Below are 20,555 nucleotides of genomic sequence, written 5' to 3' on the forward strand. Positions count from 1 at the left end.
TCCCTGACTCTTTCCCCCAAACTAGACTTTGATTTCTGTTAACACAAAGGTGGTCTGTTAGCAATAGTTGGCAGTAGAATCAAATGGGAATTGATAAGCTGTTGTTGACAGCTTCATTAAAATGAATTCTGGTAAATAAAATATCTGAGTTCTGTCTAGATTAAGGTACTTTTGAGCATATGTTGATGAGTAGAAATGGTTTTGGAATGTTCCATTAATAAATACATGCTTAGAAAAGGAGCAATAAGCTGCTTTTAGCATGGGGAGAAAATCTAATCTATGGTTTCCAGGTAAATAGTACGGAACAACAAGAAGAATTTGTGAAATTAAAAGAAAAATGCATTAGTAAACCAGATGAATTTTTGACTGTATTGTGTCCCTATTACAAGCAAATTAATAATGATATTGTTCCTGTAGGTTACCTGTGAATGTGATTAATGTTCAGTATTACATTTCCTAGTGCATTTTGGCAATATGGAAACCTGAATGTTTAACAAGAACACAATTTCAAATTAAAGCAATAAATCAGAGTTAGTGAAATAAGGTGTGCAGTGTGCCCCACTCCTCGGCAGTCACCGAGAGAGAGCAGTGTCTTGTCCCACTACTTTTGGCAGCAGGAGCCTCTTTATCAGCTACTGTCTTTCCAGTCACGCTTGTGTTCACGTCTTTGCTACATGCTCTGCTGATTACCTTGGAAAAGGGCAATGCTGTAACTGTTCAACTGACCTTTCAGTTTATTTTCTCTTGTGTAATATGAAACATGAGCTAACACAGCCTTAGTCTACTGATTCCGAGAAAATCTGTCGCTGCATTTCTGCAGCTTTCTGCTCAGATGTGATGGGGTTTCTCAGTAGTTACATTAATTCCAGAAACTCCATCGAGTTCAGATATCATCACAACAGTGCAGCAAATTATTATAGCTAGAAGAGGGGCTTTAGTGTACAATTCATGCATAGTAAAGACTACTTAGCAGAGGAATAGTGAAACAATGACTATTAAATGAAGAAATCCTATACCTAAATAAATGAAATTATGCTACTGGTAAATTTGTCTCCTTACATACAGAGAAAAAAATATATAGAACTCTCATTATTTTGTAATTGCTGTCTTATTTAGCCTGTGTCCTCATGATAGGGAAGCTGTCTTGAGTGTTTAGTCAGATACAGAATATACATAGCTGTGCCATTTCAGGAGGTTGTAACACAGCTCAGTATTGTCAGGTTTGGGGTTTTGTCTGTGGTTTTTTTTGGTTTTTTATTTTTCTTTGTTTGGGTTTTTTTGTCTTATTTTGTTCCTTGAGGAGTGTGTGCTTCAGTTGTTTAGTTTTTTTTAAATTACTATGTACCTTTTATTCCATTAGAGGGTTAAAGTAAATGGCTTTCTTGCAGGAAGTATTGATACATGCTCACTTCTTTCTTCTCCTCTCCTGGAATTGATGTCTCTAAGTAGTTTGCTGGGCTTGTGATGGAAAGAAAATGCCTCTTGGTCCTTCTAAACACTAGTAATTTATTACACTTACCTTGTGAGGTGCATCCATGTGTTTCTAATAAACTGAAGTGGGTGAGAGATGAACAGGAGTGTGATAAGAGAGTATCTAAATATTGGCCAGGGGGAGGTGGGCGGGGAGCGGGATTGTTTTTAGGATTGGGATTGGCTTAGATAAACCAGTGGAGGAATTGTTAATGCAATCATTTATTAAGTTATCATTTGGTACATTTTATAATCTCTCCTGCATTTGGTTCTGAATTGAGAACTGTGTGTTCATTCTGAAGCTGATGGCAAAAACATTACAGCTGTCAAATTCTGCCAAAGCCACTAAGTTACCTTAATGGTTAAAGCAGGGAAGGGAACTTTAAAGGTTAAAGAAGGTCAGCAACAAATAATCTTCTTGCTAAAATACTATGGAATGATATTTATCTGTATTAGACCTTGCAGTTTATAGGTCTTTACATCTCTGCTAGAAATTGCTGGTAGGATGTCAAGAAAAATCGGTAGTTTCTCTTTTTCTGCCCATTTTTTGTCATGCTTCTACATAGTAGACTTTTTGTTAGGGCTTGAGTTGCATGTCATTGTACTTTAAATTGCTTGGAAAAGAAATGATGCTGAATCAGATGCCTTGTTTTGTGTTGATGGCTTTCAACGGAGCAAGTGATTATGCATTATTTATCCCAAGCAAATCTTTCTTAATTTTTGATGCTGCATTTAGTTTGAGATATGAACTACATTAGTGTTCTATGCATAAATGCTTTACCTCAGCATTCTGAAATCATGAAACATCCAAAGAAAATTGGGAGTTATTCATTATCTGCCAAGTAGAGAAAATTTGGAAAAGCTTTTTTTGAAGTTTTTGCTTTTCTTACTCAGTCTTACGAGTTGTCTGCTGGATGGTCTTCCAGTAGCTAGTAAAAAACCACATTTTTGGTAGGAATTACAGCAAAAGTGGTTTAACTGTGTAAGTTCCCCCATTTATTTGGATAACTTGATTTTATTACCCCTGAAAAGGGGCTTAGTGTCACTGGCCAGCCTGCAGAAACCTTAGTTTTCAGCTAAAAGTGTGATTTAATTTGCCCCTGATGTTATAGAGAGGCAAATTGCTTTGTAGGGAACAATTTTGTGAATGGAGCAATTGGAATGTTTGGGAAATTCAGATTTAGCTGCAGAAAGACTTCTTAAGATCATGATTTCAGAATCATGTCACAACTTTATTTTTAACCTGCAGAAACAGAAAATTAAGTGGTCATCTCCTGAGTCTTTATAATGATCATCCATTGCTATCCTGTGTTTCTAAAGAATCTCTCTCAGAATTGTTCAAAGGTTGCATGTGTTGCTTGTTGTTGATGTTCCTTAATGCATTTCAATGTTTATTAAAAAGATTGCCTGAACAGGACAGGACTTGTCTATGTGGCAAGTCCAAGTCAATCAGCTACAACTATGAAATTGGTAAAAGTTAAAGATACAGTAAATCTGTTGTTTTGAAGTAGTCATACCTACCCAAGATTTACTGTGCCTTTAGTTCCTATTTTCCTTAAGTGTGACTACTCTGTGTAATACTCTGAATAGCTAAATGAAAAGTGGATAACAGAGGGTGGAGAAAAGAATGAAGTAAAACCCAAGGCTCCTGTTTTGGTATATTTTCCCTAGTGATAAATGAAATTGAAGAAGAAGCTGCAAACAGGAATTTGCTTCTGTTGCGTAATTCTAGTTCAGCGTGGTCTGGTCCCTTTCTGCCTGGGCTACAGAAATTTGCTTTAGGAAGAGCTTTATCTCTCCTACTTCAGTCTTCCTTCAATCCACTGCTTTCTAACCTACTGAATGACAAGAACTTGAGGGAATAACTGGCTACAGAGTAAAGGGGAAGATGGGAATCAGGGCCTCACTAATCTGAGCAGGGACTCTGCACTGACTTTGGTGTCAGTGAAAGTCTTTGTAGCTGCATCTTCAAAGGCATTGCAGCAATATTAGAAAAAGGTGATTTGTGAACAACCTCATAAAGCTATGGACTGTGGTTTTGTCTTTAACACTGACATTAATTTCAGTGTTTGTATTTGCTGGAAAATGGAGGATTTGGTTACAGAGAGTACCTTACTGGGTATTTTCTTTCGTATCCTGTTCCCTTTGGTATCTGCAGAACTGGGCGTTCCATATGGATACCAGATACCATTATCAAAGTCTCTCCTACTTGCTTTCATCTTTTGAATAAATTGGCATTAATACTGGGCCAATACTGTAGAAATAAACTATGACAAGAAAGCTGATGTGGACAAAAATCTGAAAGATGAATAGCTACTAAAATCAGCATCATAAGCAGAAGAGGGGCTAAAATCATTAATTTCAGTGTTGTTGCCACAGGTCTTACAATAAGCTGACTGACTGTTCTATAAACTGCAATAACAACAGCTTTGTGAAAAAGCATGAGTATGGACATAAAGATGTCTTGAAGTTTTGCAGCTGTCTTGGGGTTCAGCACCAGACTGTTTAAATGAGAGTATCTTCTATGCTGCCATGGCCTTTTTGGTTACATTAGTGGCTGTTTAGGTTACTGTGATGCCTAAGAAACTGAAGCTGATCTGGTTAAATCTAAAAGTTTAAAATACTACAATACCTCTTTGTGATTTTACAAGGTGGCCAGGAAGGAGTTAGTGCCTGTTCTGCTTAGAAGAATAAAGATGTGAAAGCTTTATGTGGAGCTCTAACTCAAAGTTTTGACTTACCATCAGACTCTTCAATAATTTGCCAAAAGTCTTATTTCCATAAAGCAGTCTACTTTGGGGAGGAAGGAGACACTTAGCTTTATTTTTCTTATACTCCATATTGAGGCTACCAACTTTAATATATGCCTGAGACTTTTTTAATGGGTTCAATAGTTGAATTAAGTCAGTGGTCATAGGAACTGCAGAACCAGGGGTGTTTGTATATCAAAGTTATGAAATAAATAGAACACTCTTCTTTTTTTTTTTTTTTTTTAATAAGGCTATATAGTTTTGCATTAAACTGAGAACTCTTCACTTCTACTGTATAAATTTTGGCTATATAGGTGTCCATAAGACAAAATATTTGAGGGTGTTTCAGTGGTAGAAGTGTGAGGAATAAGTGCTCGCCTGACATGCCAATTCTTGAAGTGGCCGCTGATACAATATTATCTTTACGTGTTCACTTGGAATGTTACTTTATTGGCAAGATACTTGTTTTCTGGATAGCCATTATACTAATTCATGTTTGATGTTTTAATCCTGCTTCTATGGAAAGTCAGCCAATTCCTACACTTCTATTGTAAGGCTTTAAACAAAGCTGCATATAAAGCATGGGATTTAAAGCAATGCTGTGTTACAAATTATGAATGTAACAATGGGAAAAGACTGTTGTGACCTTGTTTCAGGTGATGTTTACGATTACCAGTGTTTCACAGTGACATAATCGTGGGGGGGGGGGGGGTGGGAATTGTTGGTGTAAAGGCATTTGGTAACAGTGTAGTACTTAGTTTCAAACTAGGTGTTCAGTGTTGGGGAAATGCTAAGACTGGAGTCTTTCCAGTACGTCTAAAGAAAACTATTTCAGTGTTTCAGTTTTAAGAAACATTGATCTATTAACAGAGGTGAGATGAATGAATATGGGACTTGAAAAGCTTGCTTTTTCATAAAAACTCCAGGAGCCAGGAATACACCAGAAGCAGTTCCCTTCTGCTGCCTGCACTTGCCAGATGTGTGTTGCTGTACCTGTAGTAAAGGCCTTTGCATGCAGCTTCTTTCAGTCACTTCAGACCCTCTGTACCTGAAGTTCTGTGGATCCTCTTGTTTGCTCTGTTTAGGGCTTTTTTTTTTTTTCCCAAAGGTAATAGTTGTACTCTTCAAGTCACGGTGGGTACAGTTTTTACCTTGTAATCCTCATCAGTGTCAATGTTAATGACAGGAAATTGAAAAATCTTAAGGGACTTCAAAGTCAGTTGTTAGGCTCTGAGAACTTGAAAAGTACGAAGACAGAAGTTGGTCTTTTGTTGTGCCTTATAGCTCTAGATGCTGAGGTTGACTGTTTCCATGTACAGAATTTTGAGATTTTCATTTATGAGATGCATCCAGAGTCTGTCATAAGTCATGCAAGTATATATATGCATAAGTGAACATGACATAACTTTCAGTGTTGAAGAGGAGATCACAAAATGTTGTCTTAATCAAGTGTTTATCTCTGGTTTTAAGACTTGTATACTAATAGTGAACAATATAGATATTTGGAATTGGTTGAACAACAACAACAAAAAATCCTGTAATTTTCTATGTGTAATCCTGGGGGTTTGCTTTGGAAGATTAAAAAAAAAAAAAAAGTGTTTAACAAGCCTTAGTAAGGTAGAAATGAAAGCTGAAATATCTGTGAAAGCAAAACCTTAAAGTTCCCTGCATCTGGACATGAGCATGTACTTAACTCAGTCCTTCCCTTCAAAGGAGCAACAGGGTACAGTTGCTGCTTTACAAGACCTCTCTGCTGTTTTGCAAGGCCTTCTATGACAAGTAATATTGTTCTGTGTCCAGGTGTATTTCATCTCCTGAGAGGAGTTTTTGGAATAGTTCACAGCAAAAGTAACTGACCCATTTTGGAAGTTGGTGGTTTTTTTGGTGAATTTTGAGCAAAGTACAATTCTTGACTGGATAATCTCAGGAGGTGACTAAAGAAAAAATTCTTTATAGATTATAATTTTAAATCAATTACAGACATCACTAGTTGTTGCAAAAATCTTTATTTCTGCAATGTGATGTAGCATTAATAGTACCTGAATTAACTTGGTCTATTCCAAGCAACATGCTTTTGTACAAATTGAAGGAGCATTCTTACTCAATGTACAGGATGCTGTGTTGTCTGTTCCAAATCTGTCCCATATAAAAAGCTGTTATTGTAAAAATGTTTTACATCCTTGCTCAACAATTCTTCTAATCATTCCCTTCCTTGCCTCTTCTCCCTCTCCCCAAAAAAATAATTTATTGACTATGTAATCTGCTCACCACTCTTTGTAAAGTGGGCAAAGAGTAGTCTTTTTTTACAGTAATACTCATGATCATTTCATATATTAAACGCCATGGTCTCTTTGTGTTATGGTTTGCTTAAACTCTGAATTTACTGAAACACAAAATGGGAGCAGTGAGTGTATTCTTAGTACTTTTATGACAAAAATCAAGAGCTTATGATGTGTGTATTACTGTCAGTGATTTTTCCTAAAGATACAGAACCACATAATTACCTTCTGAAAATCCATTTTCATCCATCCCACACTCACGTCCTGAATTTGTTAGATGTTTCTTTCTTTGGAATGAGATGAATAGGTTTGATTCCTAGGGAGGGATCATGTTGAGGGAGAGGAGTAGGCCACTGGCATGCATTGCACTTCTAGGTGATGTGAATTGCATCATACCCTTTTTCTTTTCTGCACTGAGATTTCAGTACTTCTTTATGGCCTGCTGTTCCTCTCTAGTAATAAAGGATTCATTTCCTTCTGCAGCTTTCAGGGGGTTTTGACTGACTTGTTTAAAAGTAAAGCTCACCACTTTTTACTTTTTGCTCAATGTGGGAAATGCTATATCCAACTAATCATGTTCTTAAAGCTGTGAAAATGTATTTGTGGTATGAGTGGGGAGAAAAAGAATAATTTTGGTTAGATAACATAATTCAAAACTTCCTCGTCTATTTTTACCTGTGTCAGGCTCATTGCTTCACTTAGATCTTCTCTGAAGCTACAGCAGCTACCTATAGTAAAACAGATCCTGCTTCAGCCACAGGGGGACAAGGTGGAAACAATGCATGTGGCAGGCAGCAATTTTGAAAAAGCTTTTGTATGGCAAAGAAATAGGGATGGCAGATAACACCCCAAATATACTTCTTGTTTTATAATTTTTCCCCCTAACAAATTAAATATATATATACACACACAAAAAGTATATCTAAATGTACATAACTATATTTCTTGTATCATATTTTAAAGGACTTAAATTTCAAAGCTATAGTGGTTGTTTTGTTTTTTTCCCCAAGGAGAACCCTACAAAAATAATTTGAATTTACCAGATGATATATGTTGAACTTCTGGGGCTGTTTATGACTTGCTCTGTTTCTGTATTTAAGCTTTATATAAATCTTTGTGATTGCAATTGTTTAAAATATAAGTCAGTCAACTGAGTTTGTATATGTATATAATACACTTATAGTTGGAAATCTGACAAAATATTCTCCCTCAAGCACATAAATGAAATTGATTATCAGAGCAGTAGTAGTTAGTAATGTACTTCTGAGGATTATGCCCATGAGCAAATTTTAAAGGAATAATGCAAGTGGATGGGCAAAAATAGTTATGAATGTATTTGCTACAGTGTATCCTGGAGGGATTTTAAAATCTTTCTCCTTTTAAAGATGAGCATCAGTCTTAATAATGAAAACTTGCTGGGAGATTAACCTTGAAAGTAGTCATAGTACTCTAATACGGGTTATGCTGTTTACCTTAACTAGTAATTAGACATTTTAATCTTCTACTTTGAACTAATTAAGGGCCAAAAAACAGATCACAGAGTTCTAAGTCCTGACACTGCAAACAGACCGCTGCTTCTTTTTCCTTAACCAACAAGGTGTTATTCCATAGTGCTGGTTTAGTACTTCTATTTTCTAGTGCAAAATACAGGAAGTGTAATAAGGCAGACAGGTTTGGTTTTGCTGGGGTTCTTACTGGTTTCTATACACTTCAGAAGATTCTTTATGATTTATGGAAACACAAATACATTTCCAATTTACCTTGGGAGTGAAATATTTAAAACAAACGAACAAAAAACCTGCTGTATAGGTAGCATTATTTAAATGTTCAACTGCAGCTTTTAGCTGTGCTTCTGCACAAAATAGCTCATAACTTAGGGGTCAAAGTTGGCTCTCTTGTTTATATTGTACCCCTGATGTTACCATCAATTCCAGAAGCATACTTGTAGAAAACATATCAAAATATGGCAAAAACCTCAAAGCTGTTACTAGCAAAATTTATATTACAGGTTTAGGGCATTTCTGTTCCTACTGGTGTAAGTAGGGTATAGTCCAAATAATTACTTTTATGAAGCTGTAATTTTTTTCAAATTGTTGCAGTGTCAGGGACTGACTGCAAAGTCTTGCTGATCATCTCTGTAAAGAGGTCACCTAATGAGCCCCTTCCAGCAAGGACCAGTCCATGCTGTCATGCTGTACTGCAAACTTTTTGATGGCCTGAGATTGTCTGTCTATTAAAACCGGCTGTGAGAGATGTGGCAGGCCTATCCAGCTCTCCCTAGGAGGCTTATGTCTGATATTAATAAGATGGAGGGAAAAGTGCTGGGCTGTTCAGAGTGTAAAGTTCTCCTGTTGTGTAGTAATACTGGGATTTCTTGGCTGCCAATCAGGAGTTGTAGTTCTAGACTGAAAGTGCAAAATGTTCCTGTAAAGTAGAGAAAGCACTGACAAACACAAAGATTGCAACTTTAGACAGTGTAACAACCATGGAAAAATTGTATGGTTTGTATTTGATTTTTTTTTTTCTATTCCTGTAGAGAGCAGTGAATCTCATATTAGTGTGTTTCATTTGATTTTTCTTTTTTTAGGTTTTGACACTTGTTAATGTAAGAGAGATACTTGCTAATCTTTCTAAAAAATGTTCTCTGTTTTCATTGCAAGGTATTCTCTGTTTTATAACCACTTGAAGAACATTGAGGAAAGTGAAGGCGGCCTTGATAAATTTACAAAAAGTTACAAAACCTTCGGAGTTAACCAACTCGCGGATGGTGGAATATACTGTAAAGAGTGGGCACCAGGAGCAGAAGCAGTGTTTCTTGCAGGTGACTTCAGTAAGTATTCTTAGGAAAATTTCTTCTCCCCTGAACAATGTTTTACAGCAATATTCTCTTCTTTTAAAGAAAATTTTGTCACAGTGATGAAATTCTGATAGTAAAAATGTGTGTCATGGCTTAAATGAATAGTATTTTCCTCTGTGTTGCAGTAGCTTATGAAGATATATGTTCCTGTTGCATGGTCAGTGTTATGCATTTTTTTTTTAATACCCCAAAGGCAATGACTCATGTCACACTGCAACTTGAGGCTGTGTCTAAACTACCTGAAGTCCTTTTTAAAGCTTTATAACTGGGCTTTTATAAAACTATATGCAGAGAAGCAAAAATAACAGTAAAATAATTTGCTTTATCTTCTTTTACTGATCGAGCAACAGTGCTGTCTAAGGACCAAGGCCCTTGAGAATTCTCACCCATCCTGAGAGCTTAGTCAAAAGTTCTGCTGGAAAATGGTAGCCTAAAATCAAACTAAATACTACTGAAAGAGTAGCTACTCTGTTTTTTTGAGGGCAAAAGTAGGAAAGATGTTAGCAGAATGGGAAAAGGGGCAAGGTTACATGAAGGAATTGCATTGCTTGCTCTGAGAACCAGGAAGACTATTCTCTTTGAATTTGAAACAAAAATATAAATTTGCTTCTTATTTAAAGGCTATCTACATTCAAATCATGTTTTGAAAGTTTTTAAATGAAGGTGAAATTCCTCATTGCTCTTCAATCCTACAATTCAATTCCTCTCTCTCCTTTCTGTTTGGAGTTTTGGAGAGCTTTGTTCTGTTTTTCTCTTTTACCTCTACTCTCTCTCTTCAGGGTTAGGGATTAGTCCATCAAGGTACCAGGTCTTGCATTTCTGGTTCTTACTGAACAGGGACTTAATCTGTGAAATTATTTTGTTCATTTAACCGCATTTCAGAAGCGTGCAGTGTTATTTGTCAAACTTTGGTTTTGCAAAAATACTGATCTGGGGAGTGTTCAGTGTATTTATATTACAAAATTGCAATAGGAAAAAAAGTGATTTGAAGCAGTTAATTACTTCTGCTTAAACACAAAGCTGAATGTTGACCATTCCTTACCCCTGCCTGAGGAAACTATTGAAAGGAAAATCTCTTTAGGAGGGTTTTTATTAAAAAAAAAAAAAAAACCAAAACAAAAAAACAACCAAAAAAACCCCCAAACCAACAGCTAAACTTTTTTTTTTGATGCACAAGTTGAACAGAAAAGTTAGTGCAGCACTGTTTTCAGCCATGATCCTGTTTGATACGATTAACCTAGTGAATGATAAAGTAGCTTTCCTTGATGTACTGCTTGTCATTCTATTGGAATAGACATTGATAAATAGGTTAGTGTAGTTCTTGCATTTTAATATTGAAATTGGATATGCCATCTAATTCAAAACTGAATAATGAATTGTGTATAGTTCACCTACTACTATAAAACAGTGACTTCAGGTATCAATATAGACTGCATGGCAGGTAGATCAGGTTATTTTCATAGGTCAATTTTATGTGTATAAACATGAAGAAAATTCTCCTCCTTGTCCCCCTCTTCCACTTGCTGCAACCCCCCCTCCATTGCTCAAGGTTTTCATGGGGTGGGTGTAGGTTAAATTACTTAACACAACTAAAGACTGGAGTGCATTTATTTTAAATACGTATTTTAAGAGATGGTAATATTAAAAACAGACTATGAATGATATGTTTAATATTTTGAAAAGAGGCTATAACTTGTAAATTGGCTTAGGCTGCGGGGGGAAGTATATGTATACCAGAATAAGGCACCTAAAAACTGGAATGGTTTTCTAAACCCTACTTTGTTTAAAATAGTTGATGTAATACATCATATGGAGCAGAAATTTAGGACTAATATCTTAGAGTAGTTGTATCTAGACCTGGGTGGAATATGGCAATAAGAAGTGAAAAAAAAAAAACCTGAAAAGAAATTCATTTTAATGTGGAAAAACTGTTTCTCCTATATATCAGTCAGTCATAGTAAGGTATTCATTCCCAAAGGGGACAATAGCATACTTGGAAAGACTAGAGGAATGGAAGATTGTCATTCAATTCATATGATCTTGAATAATATTCTCATGAGAAATTGGATTGCAAAACCCTAAGATTTAGAGTCAGATTGCTGCAGATGTGTTTAATTAAAACTGAATCCCTTTAACCTTTCTTTAAGTTTTCAAGCAGGTTAAAGTCTCAAACTAAATTTATGATTATATTGTGTTTAAATTGGCTATCAGGATTGCTTTTAATAGGATTTTTTTAAATAATTTTTTTTATAAAGAGAACTGTAGTGTAACCACATCAGGGGAAGTTGGAAATCTTAGACAAAGAAATAAACATTGAACTTAGATGACAGAAGCTCTTTAGATTTTAAACTGAAATAGGGTGGTATATAATATAAAAACTGTCAATTCATGCTTTGTTTTTGGAGATGCATAGCAGTATTTTCCTTGATAATACAGTATTATCTGAGAATCTCTTAATGTTTGATGGACAGACCCAAAGTATTAGTCTCTACTATTTAATCTTAAGTTTTTTGAGGACCGAAAACTAGTAAAAATGGCAAATATAGGTTGCTTGCAGACCTTGAATTTTTGTTCAAAATTTATAATAGAACTGATAGTTGATAATATCTTTTTTATGAATTATGCCCAAGATAAACATGAATAATTTATTTCTGTAGTTATATACATGTGAAGCCTCAGTCCTGTACATATAAAGTTTATTGTGAATGATTTTTATGCTTTATAACAGACAATAAAAGCTTTGCTACTAAGGTATTTTGACCTGAATTATGGTATTTTTTTTGCCTTATTCTGAGAAACCTGTAGTGAATGGTATCACTCCAATTTATAGAAAAATTCTTAGTATGACTGTGCCTTTTGGGAAAAGAAAGAGCTAGAAACTAGTAATAACACATGAATCTGTATGTGGATTGGAGAATGAAAAACATGAAGTCAAGAAAATCCCAATGCTTTTAGAGCTGTTTTTGTCTCTTTAAAACTCTATAATTAGAGAGAAAGAAAAAGTATTGTATCTGGTGTTTTAGTACGATGAGGTGTATTAAATGAACAGCCAAAAACATTAAGATTTGTCAATTAGTACTTTCAGCATCTCAGTAAATCAAGTGTATAAGGCAATTAGTCAGTTGAATTTCCAATAACAGAGGCACTGTCAACATTATAGCTCCTTCAAAAGCTCTCAGTGATAACACTGAATATTTCATTTGCCTGCTCTATTGCTGAGGAACCCGGTCACTGCTGGCAATTTATTGCTACTTTAGAGTTGACTGTTTCAAAATAAGTCACTGAACTGTGAGTTTTGAGAGTAACCCACAGAATTTATTTGGGAATTGGAACACTCACATTTATATTTGGTCATGCAGAGGCTCAGTGGGTTATTTGTAAACAATTCCTTGATTTTAAAAAGAAAGCTTCTGGTTTTAAGAAGCTTGAGAGTAAGTATGCATATGTTAATTTGGAAGTTGGCATTTGCTATAATACATTGTTATATTTGTGGTTTCTGTTCTTTTATTTGTCTTCCCTTCCATCCTTCCCAATTAACGTTGATCTAAAATACTGATCAGTCTGGAATGTCTGGTTTGGTTTCTGCTTCCTTTTTCTGCTGGGGTTGGAGGGTGGAGGGAGGGTTGGTTCTGGGAGGATGTTTGTCTATTATTTAAACTCAGACAGGATTCCTTCAGAGTGAAAAGAGAGGACCTTAATCCACCAGCCTTCATAGTTTGGGTATCTGACAGCTGACTGCAGACTTTATGTAGAATGTCTTGGGGCTTTTGATTCCAGATTTTTACTGAAATGGATTCTAGGTATTGTCATGATATCATACTGAATGTCTTACTGCTTCCTTCCAGGATTTTTATAGAAAAATAGCTAAGTTTGATGAGTAAAGTCAAACAGTGTCATATTTCTCTGGGTGCAGATGATTGAAAGCAATAGACTGAAATATAAGGTGGCATTAGTATACAGGGAAACATCCTATCTAAGAAGTAATGATGCTTGTTTTTACGTCAGTGTTTGAGCTGTTTGATCAATTTCCAACAGCTCAAGAGCAGGATAATTAACATAATCTTCTTAAAAAGTGATTAATGTGAAGAAAGGAAGACCTAATTGGTCACTGTGTAGAACAGAATAGTGTCCTTGGAGAATCTCTCAAATAGTGTTGTGATTTCATATTCTAATTAAGTGGAATAAAGGTATCTTGTTGGGATACTGGAATTTTGATGCCCTTTCCCTTGTCTGAACTGCTCCTTGTCTGACTGACTTTCTTCAAGGATGCTGTGTGAGTATTTTCTGAACTCTCTATTCTCTTTAGGTGTCTTTCAGTTGATCGGAAAGTTTGTGGAAATATAATTGCTATGAGAGATGAGTTGATTCCACTTGAGAATTCAGGCTTAGTTTGTGAATTTTTTTCACTTTTGAAAAAATAACTCCAGTTTTTATATTGTACAAAGTCAATGGTTTTGTTAAAATGCGAGAAGAACGCCTTTCCTCTAGGAGAAGCAAGAGAAGTGTTAGTTTCTGGTGTGAAACTCCAAGTTCAGGCAAGAGCCTCAGAGGTGTATGGCTGTATACCTGTCAATGTGAAAACAAAACCAGGAGGTTGAAGAAGGAGTTGCTTTAATTATCATCTAGCTAGAAATATTGCATTTAAATTGAGTTTTTTGTCACAAATGGTAGAACCCAAACCTTTGTAGCTTTGAATTCAATTCTACATTAAAGCTCAGTTCATGCTTCTTTGGCATGTTAAGGGTGTAGTTTTGAGCAAGAAGTTCCCTTGTGCCTCCTGTTGCTGAGGTAAGATGTAATGTTTAAATAATTGGCTGGGTTTGGAAGATCTAATCACAGAGATGAGAGGAAACAAAGTATCAGGCTGTTGAAGGTGTCTTCTGTGTTGGATTAAGACATAGCTGGGGCCTGAACTTCTGTACAGAAGCTCTTGCCTTTGTGCATGGTTTATGGGTATTCTGCGATGGTGTCTTTTTTCCCCTAAGACCTATTCAAGCTGATTATTTGAACTTTTACTGGTAATCTTCTCAGCATTTTCCTGTTTGCAGTTATTGTCAGAATCTTTGAAGTCTATGTTCTCAAACTAAAATATTTCTTCTGACATTTTTCTTTTTCATCTTCATAATAGTCTACTAATCACTTGTTGGTTAGTTGAGTTTGTTATTTTTCTTTTCTTCCCTCAGGCATTTTTGGCTAAGTTTTGCTGAAAATCAGAAAACCAAGCAGTAAAACTGAGAGAATCATGGGCCACTCTCTCTTTGAAGAGAATCTTCAGTTTTCAGGGAGTTTTATGTTCTTTATGCCTCTGGCATACAAAGCAATGTTTTCTGTTAGAGTCTTTCTAAGTGAGCTCCTCTCCAGGGGTAATTAGTAAACAGTGGGTTTAAGTAGGACCATCTGGGGCAGATGGGTATTGCTTTGCATTTATTTTTAAATCATGAGCCACAGGCTTGCAATCATGGACTGTGGCTGGGAACAGGAGGGATTAACAGGAGCATCTGGCGTTGCTGGCAGGTGAAGGCGAAAGTTCAGGCAACTTCAGTGGAATTATCAAATCTGTCTGTGGAGAGCAGAAATATTTAAAAAGGTAGAGAAATGTAACCATTCCCTTTCTGAAGGAGGGAAGAGATGTGGTTCTAGTAGATGTCATGAAAATCTTTTTAATATTGTAAGAATTCAGTGGTTTTGGTGAATGTGATTAATTCCATGCAGGTTCCCCTGGGTGAGTTTAATAAAAACTGGGCCTAAGACTTTTTTGCTGTAACTTTTAATTTTGCTCAATATTCATCACCTGGCATATATGGTTCAGTTTGTGTGTTGTAATCAAGAGGTGTAACTCCATTGGAGAGAGTTTCATGAGAAGCCATGGGGACATCTGGGGGAAGAAGACAGAAAGAATTTAGGGTAAGTCCCCCAAGATGGGTCTTGACTATCATAAATCCTAACCAGTTTTTAAAGCAAACTTCTTGCAACTTCTTAACATCTTTGTTACATTTTTCATCTTCTGTTTTCATTTTTCCCTGGAATGTTTATTTGAGACAGTCTAACTGTTTATAGTTTAAAAAAAAACCCTTTTAAACCCTTAAAAAAACTTTTTTAAAGTGCTGTATTCTACATCTTTTTACCATGCCCTGCAATAAAAGAAATATATGTATTTTAACATATGAACACTGTCTATAGTTTGCAGTTTAGACATTTTATTAGGGAGCATTGCTTTATTGCCAAGGTGTTTGTTTGATGTTGGTCTTAGATATTAGTAGTGTTTGTTTAACTGTTTTTCTTGATTGAAACTTCAGTGTAAAGCCAAGGGGGAGGAACCATCTAAATCTTACTAATATGTAAGCTCTTCTTCTGTTAAGCAATAGTTTAGTAAATACTTTCCTTCTGCTAATATGTGTAATTTGTCTCCACTATCCAAATGCTTTAATCATGATAAAAACTATCATCTAAATGATGTATTGAATTAATTGCATTTCTGTTTTACTCTCCACCGTGAAATGAGTACGTACCAGAATATGGCATAGTTATTTTGTCTGGCATAGTTATTTTTGTCACATTGTGTGGCCTTGTTTAATTTGTCTTTCAGTATTCTTTGACTAAAGATTGGCAGTTCTTGGGTTTAAACAGCTATGCAAATACAACCAGCAACTTTGAAAGCAGTCTGGTCTTTCTCTGAAACTCAACACATCCATCCGTTGCTAGGGAAGCCAATTCTTTTGTTGCACAGCAGATAATATTTGTGATTGCTGATGTTTAGGAAAATACATATGCTGATGAATAGAACTTCTTCATTTCTCTACCTGCCCTGCTGTGACTTCCATGGTGGCAAAAGTGATGATCCTGCTTTTAACCCTGACATGTTTAGTAGCAATGTTGTTTTATACAAGTGAGTTAATATTCTTAAACTAAAGGATGCTTATTCTTCTTTCAGTGATGTGTGAGTTTTGGTTTGTTGATTTTTTTTTTTTTTTTTTTTTTAATTACAGGAGGCCATGGCATGCAAATGGATTACCATAAAGGAAGAATAACACGTGTTGCTTTAATGTCTTTTAATTCAATTTTCTGTGTTGACTAGTTCCTATTTAGCTTAAGAGTCTGTTGCCTTGAACTACATGAAATAGATGTTTCAAGGCAAAAAGGAAAAAAAGCCGTTTTGAAACTTAGCTTGTTACTTCCTTCTAGCCTAGAAATTACTCCATCGCTGAAGTGTGTCAGTTCAGAAGTGGTATCTTCACTCCATTCATAGGAGTTAACCTTGAATGTACTTACAAACACTCAAGACCCCCTTGGCAGGTGTCTGTTCAGCTGGACAGGCCATAGTGACCATCCTTGCACATCTCCAGTGCTCAGTAAATCCAAAGAGGACAAAGAATCTTGAATTACAGGATTTAAGCTTGCTTCAGTAAATTTTTTAATGAGAAAGGAATCTTCCTGAAGACTTAAAACCGTGGCATTTCATTTTGCCCCTTTTGAATGAGTGTGTAGTATCAGGTATAAAAGTATTTGTGTCTGCACTCACTGAAGTTTATTCTGAGAAAAATGGAACTCAGAGTTTGGATTGTAATTGCATGCATTTTAAGATGAACACTTAGTATTATTTCTTATATTACAGATGGCTGGAATCCGTTTTCTCATCCATATAAGAAGTTGGAATATGGGAAGTGGGAGTTGTTCATTCCACCTGAAGGTGGCTGTTCTCCTGTGCCCCATGGATCAAAGCTAAAGGTGTTGTTTCTAGACTTACTCTAATTTTTGTAACCCTTCTTACTCAGTTGTCCATTTTGTTTTCTTTTAAGTAACTTTATTATCTTCTAATTGTTCTAAGTAGGAGAATCAGTTTGTCCAACTGAGCAAGGTGACCTAAAGGAGTGAAACATTAAGTATCACAAAGAGAGTTAGACTTTTGGAACCAGCATCTGTGGCTGAAATGTGGTTATAGTGTATTGCACCGTGTTATAAGATAAAAACTGTTTGCATATTGATAATCTGAAAAAGAAGAATTAAGTAATGTACAGATAAAATCTTTCCATATTTGATGGAACTATGTGTTAAGATCCTATTAAAATATCAATACCTTGGTAATTTTTGTGATCTTTTTAACCACAGCTTTTCGGGTGATCTTTTTTTTGTTATTTTAATGAATGCAGATTTGTAAAACTTCTACTTATCCCTTAGGAATTCAGAGTATTGAGTGGAAGGCTTAAGTAAGTGAAACTGAATACAGTTGTATTTCATGAGCATCCATGAGCTTAAAATGCTGTCTTCCAGAAATTAATGGAAAATTTCTTTGAGCTGTGAAATGCCACAATTGTTATGCTTAGTGCAGACACACCTAATGACAACTAACTAACAGCTGAGTTGATTATTTCTAGGTGAATATTGATTTAAATCAGAGATATGCTTCATTTCACTCAGAACCTGAATTTCAGAGATTCTGGGTGCTAATGGAGGGCAGTAATAAGTAGTTAAGGACAGAAATGTACTGAAATTGTCTATAGACTAGGAAAATTAAGAAACTTGGAGCATTTGTATAATACTGCTACGTTTTCAGAGATCCCATCAACAAAATTCTTAATTTTTCTGCTGAAAATCAGCTTAAGGAAACAAGAAATCTGTTAAAACAAAGATATGTATAAAAATGCTCTGGAAATGCTTACTCAGTGTGTGTGCTTATCTCTATGCTTTTTGTTTTGGCTTATGAAGTCATCCCAGTAATATATATGGATAAATTGAAATTTAGGAATAATTGTTCAAGGACAAGAAAGCTGTTTGTATTTTACAGAGCAGGAAAGAAAACAGTTGTCTGCAATTCAGAGATGCTGTGATTATGCAGTAATGTATGAGAGTACAGAATGGTTATTTAATATTTTCCATGGTTTTGAGATATAAGTAGGTTAGATTTTTGATTGTTGCTAAATTTACCTTCTTTGTTTTATCTACAAAACTATTGACTCATCTGCTGTAGAATATTCTGTGCTCTTTGTAAAGATAAGAGGTGTGAATGAGGATGAGTGTTGATAATTATTAACGTAATAGCGAAAAAAGCATAGATTCTTAAATGCTTTTGGAGCAACATAAGATGACTTTTTTTTCTCTTAGATAATCACTGGTCATATCTCCTTATTTTGAAGTACAGGTCTTGATAGTATTTTCTTCCAGTTCAGCATTTTCTTTGAAATATAAACTCCATAAAGCAAAGATTGCATTATATGTAATTTGTTTAGTATGCAGAATTTCTACTGATTGCACTTGGTACTGATGTACTTGTAAGATGAATTGCTTTACTTCTGTAGTTGCTCTGAGTTTTCAGAAAAAACCAGAAGATACCCACTGGCAGACTAGAATGTGAGTTTTTCCTTTTTTTTTTTTTTGATTGTTCTAGGCTTTTTCTACCCTGCCACTTTAGTTGTGCTTTCCATGGTCAATTTTAGACAAAGATATGTGGCTGTCACTGATGCTCAAAATACATTATTGTCCAACAGGCTTGTGAAGCAGGAACTGCCTGTCTGCATGTGAAACAAATTTGCTTAGGAGTATCCTTAAAAAAAAAAAAAAAAGACCATGTATTTAGAAACTTGATTCCTGAATATGTAGTCATAATTGATGACTCCATCCATATGGAGCTGCACCAAACCTCATCTGTAGCTTTGCTAGTAATCTCTCATGACACTTTGTTTTTGTCCTGTGGTGCCTTCAAGACTGAATCTAACACTTCACAATGTGTGCTTGTAATGTAGTCAGATGATGGGACTAAGAGAAAAAACCAAAAAGGTCTCGAGTTAAAGTAGTTCAAAGATGGTTTATCACAAAAGCTATTGGAATATTCACATGGTAGGCATGTACCTTACCCTCATGCTACAGCTGATCTTATCCTCTCCCATTCCACTGATGGGTTCAGGAAACTTCTGCTTTTTGTTAAGGTTTCCTTGAGCTACGTGGTTGTTAGTTTATGATTGTTCATAAATGTCTGTGTTTCTGGGAACATGAGGACTTGTGTGTTAGAGAACAGTTGTGCAGTTCTTTGTTCATATAGAAGCTGAGATACTGGACTGCCTGCAGATGGAAATTGCTATGCAGATTGCAGAGGTAATGTTGAAATACACAGGTATTGGTGTCTGCACTAGACTAGGCAGCAGACATCTTTCTAGTAATGAAAGTATTTCCCATTTTTCTTTACTAAAGAAGCATAAGATAATCACAGTTTCTTTTGCCAGTATGATTCTTAAATATTTAAGTTAAAATAGTCAAGTTCAGACACTATTGTGGTGATCTATAGGAGGAAGAAATGTGTCCTCCAGAAGGTCCTTATCCAGATCTGCTGTTTTGATCTTAACTTCTACAGGCGAATGCCAAGTTCTGAAATGGTAACAAGGTCATTTCTTTTAAATAAGTAATATCTAAGCCAGAATGGGAAATGGATGTAGTGTAGTTGCTGACACTAATTTAGATGAGGTCAAAAAATATTTTTGTGGGAAAATAAATGAGGAGCAGAGGTCAAATGTTTGCCTGTTCTCAGTAGTAGCAGGCTGTCTACTCTAGCTCTTCAGGCAGTCTTCTCATAAGTAAATGTAAACATTGAAGAAAATGAGTAATTAAAAAACATGCTGTAAATCTTCTGACACTTTTCTGTGTGAGGAGATGGATGCTTATGACAGTTGAATGACTCCCTTGTGGATTTTGACATCCATCTACAAAATAAGGTTACCTGCTAGAAAAGGGCATCTTTTTTCTTTCTCCCATGGATCAATTGGGAGCTTAGAGTGAGTTAAGTGAACAAATATAGTTGCTGCTGTGGTAGTATAGTGTTGGCTTTTAAGCTTCTGACAGATGTCAAGGGGAGCACAGATTAAAACCCAAAACCAAATTTTATGCCTTAATAAGTAAAGCCTCTTTACCTCTCTTTATTTGTAACGGGGTAGTTTGAAAGTTATTTTCCTTAAACATCAGCATGTTTGACATTCTACAGTGATAGCAGTTGGGGTGCAAGTATTTGTCTTTTGTGGTAGAAAATGATAGATTTTTTTTTTTCCTTTATTGTTGGTATTCTTAATTACCTTTTTACAGGACACAGCAAGCTTTTAAAAAAAATTAATGGATAGACTTTTATAGCAAGTCTCATCCTGTGTGGTTGTATTAATGCAGGAGTTTAATCAGTGTTCCACTTCGTCCTTTTACTGTTTATTTCTAAATGATTTTTCC

The 20,555-nt window shown here is 35.5% G+C and overlaps 1 protein-coding gene across 3 annotated transcripts in view; it reads left to right on the top strand.

Annotated features, from left to right (window-relative positions):
• Window positions 1-20,555, top strand: part of GBE1 (1,4-alpha-glucan branching enzyme 1) — a 143,116-nt gene that overhangs the window by 24,084 nt on the left and 98,477 nt on the right. For all 3 annotated transcript variants that reach the window (XM_082277896.1, XM_082277895.1, XM_082277894.1), the window contains exons 2-3: window positions 9,160-9,329; window positions 16,969-17,081. In XM_082277896.1, the coding sequence (XP_082134022.1) occupies window positions 9,160-9,329; window positions 16,969-17,081 (283 nt within the window). The remainder of the gene's footprint in view (window positions 1-9,159; window positions 9,330-16,968; window positions 17,082-20,555) is intronic.

This window comes from Coloeus monedula (assembly GCF_965178545.1).
Source record: "Coloeus monedula genome assembly, chromosome: 3".
In the NCBI taxonomy this organism is placed as follows: Eukaryota; Metazoa; Chordata; class Aves; order Passeriformes; family Corvidae; genus Coloeus; species Coloeus monedula.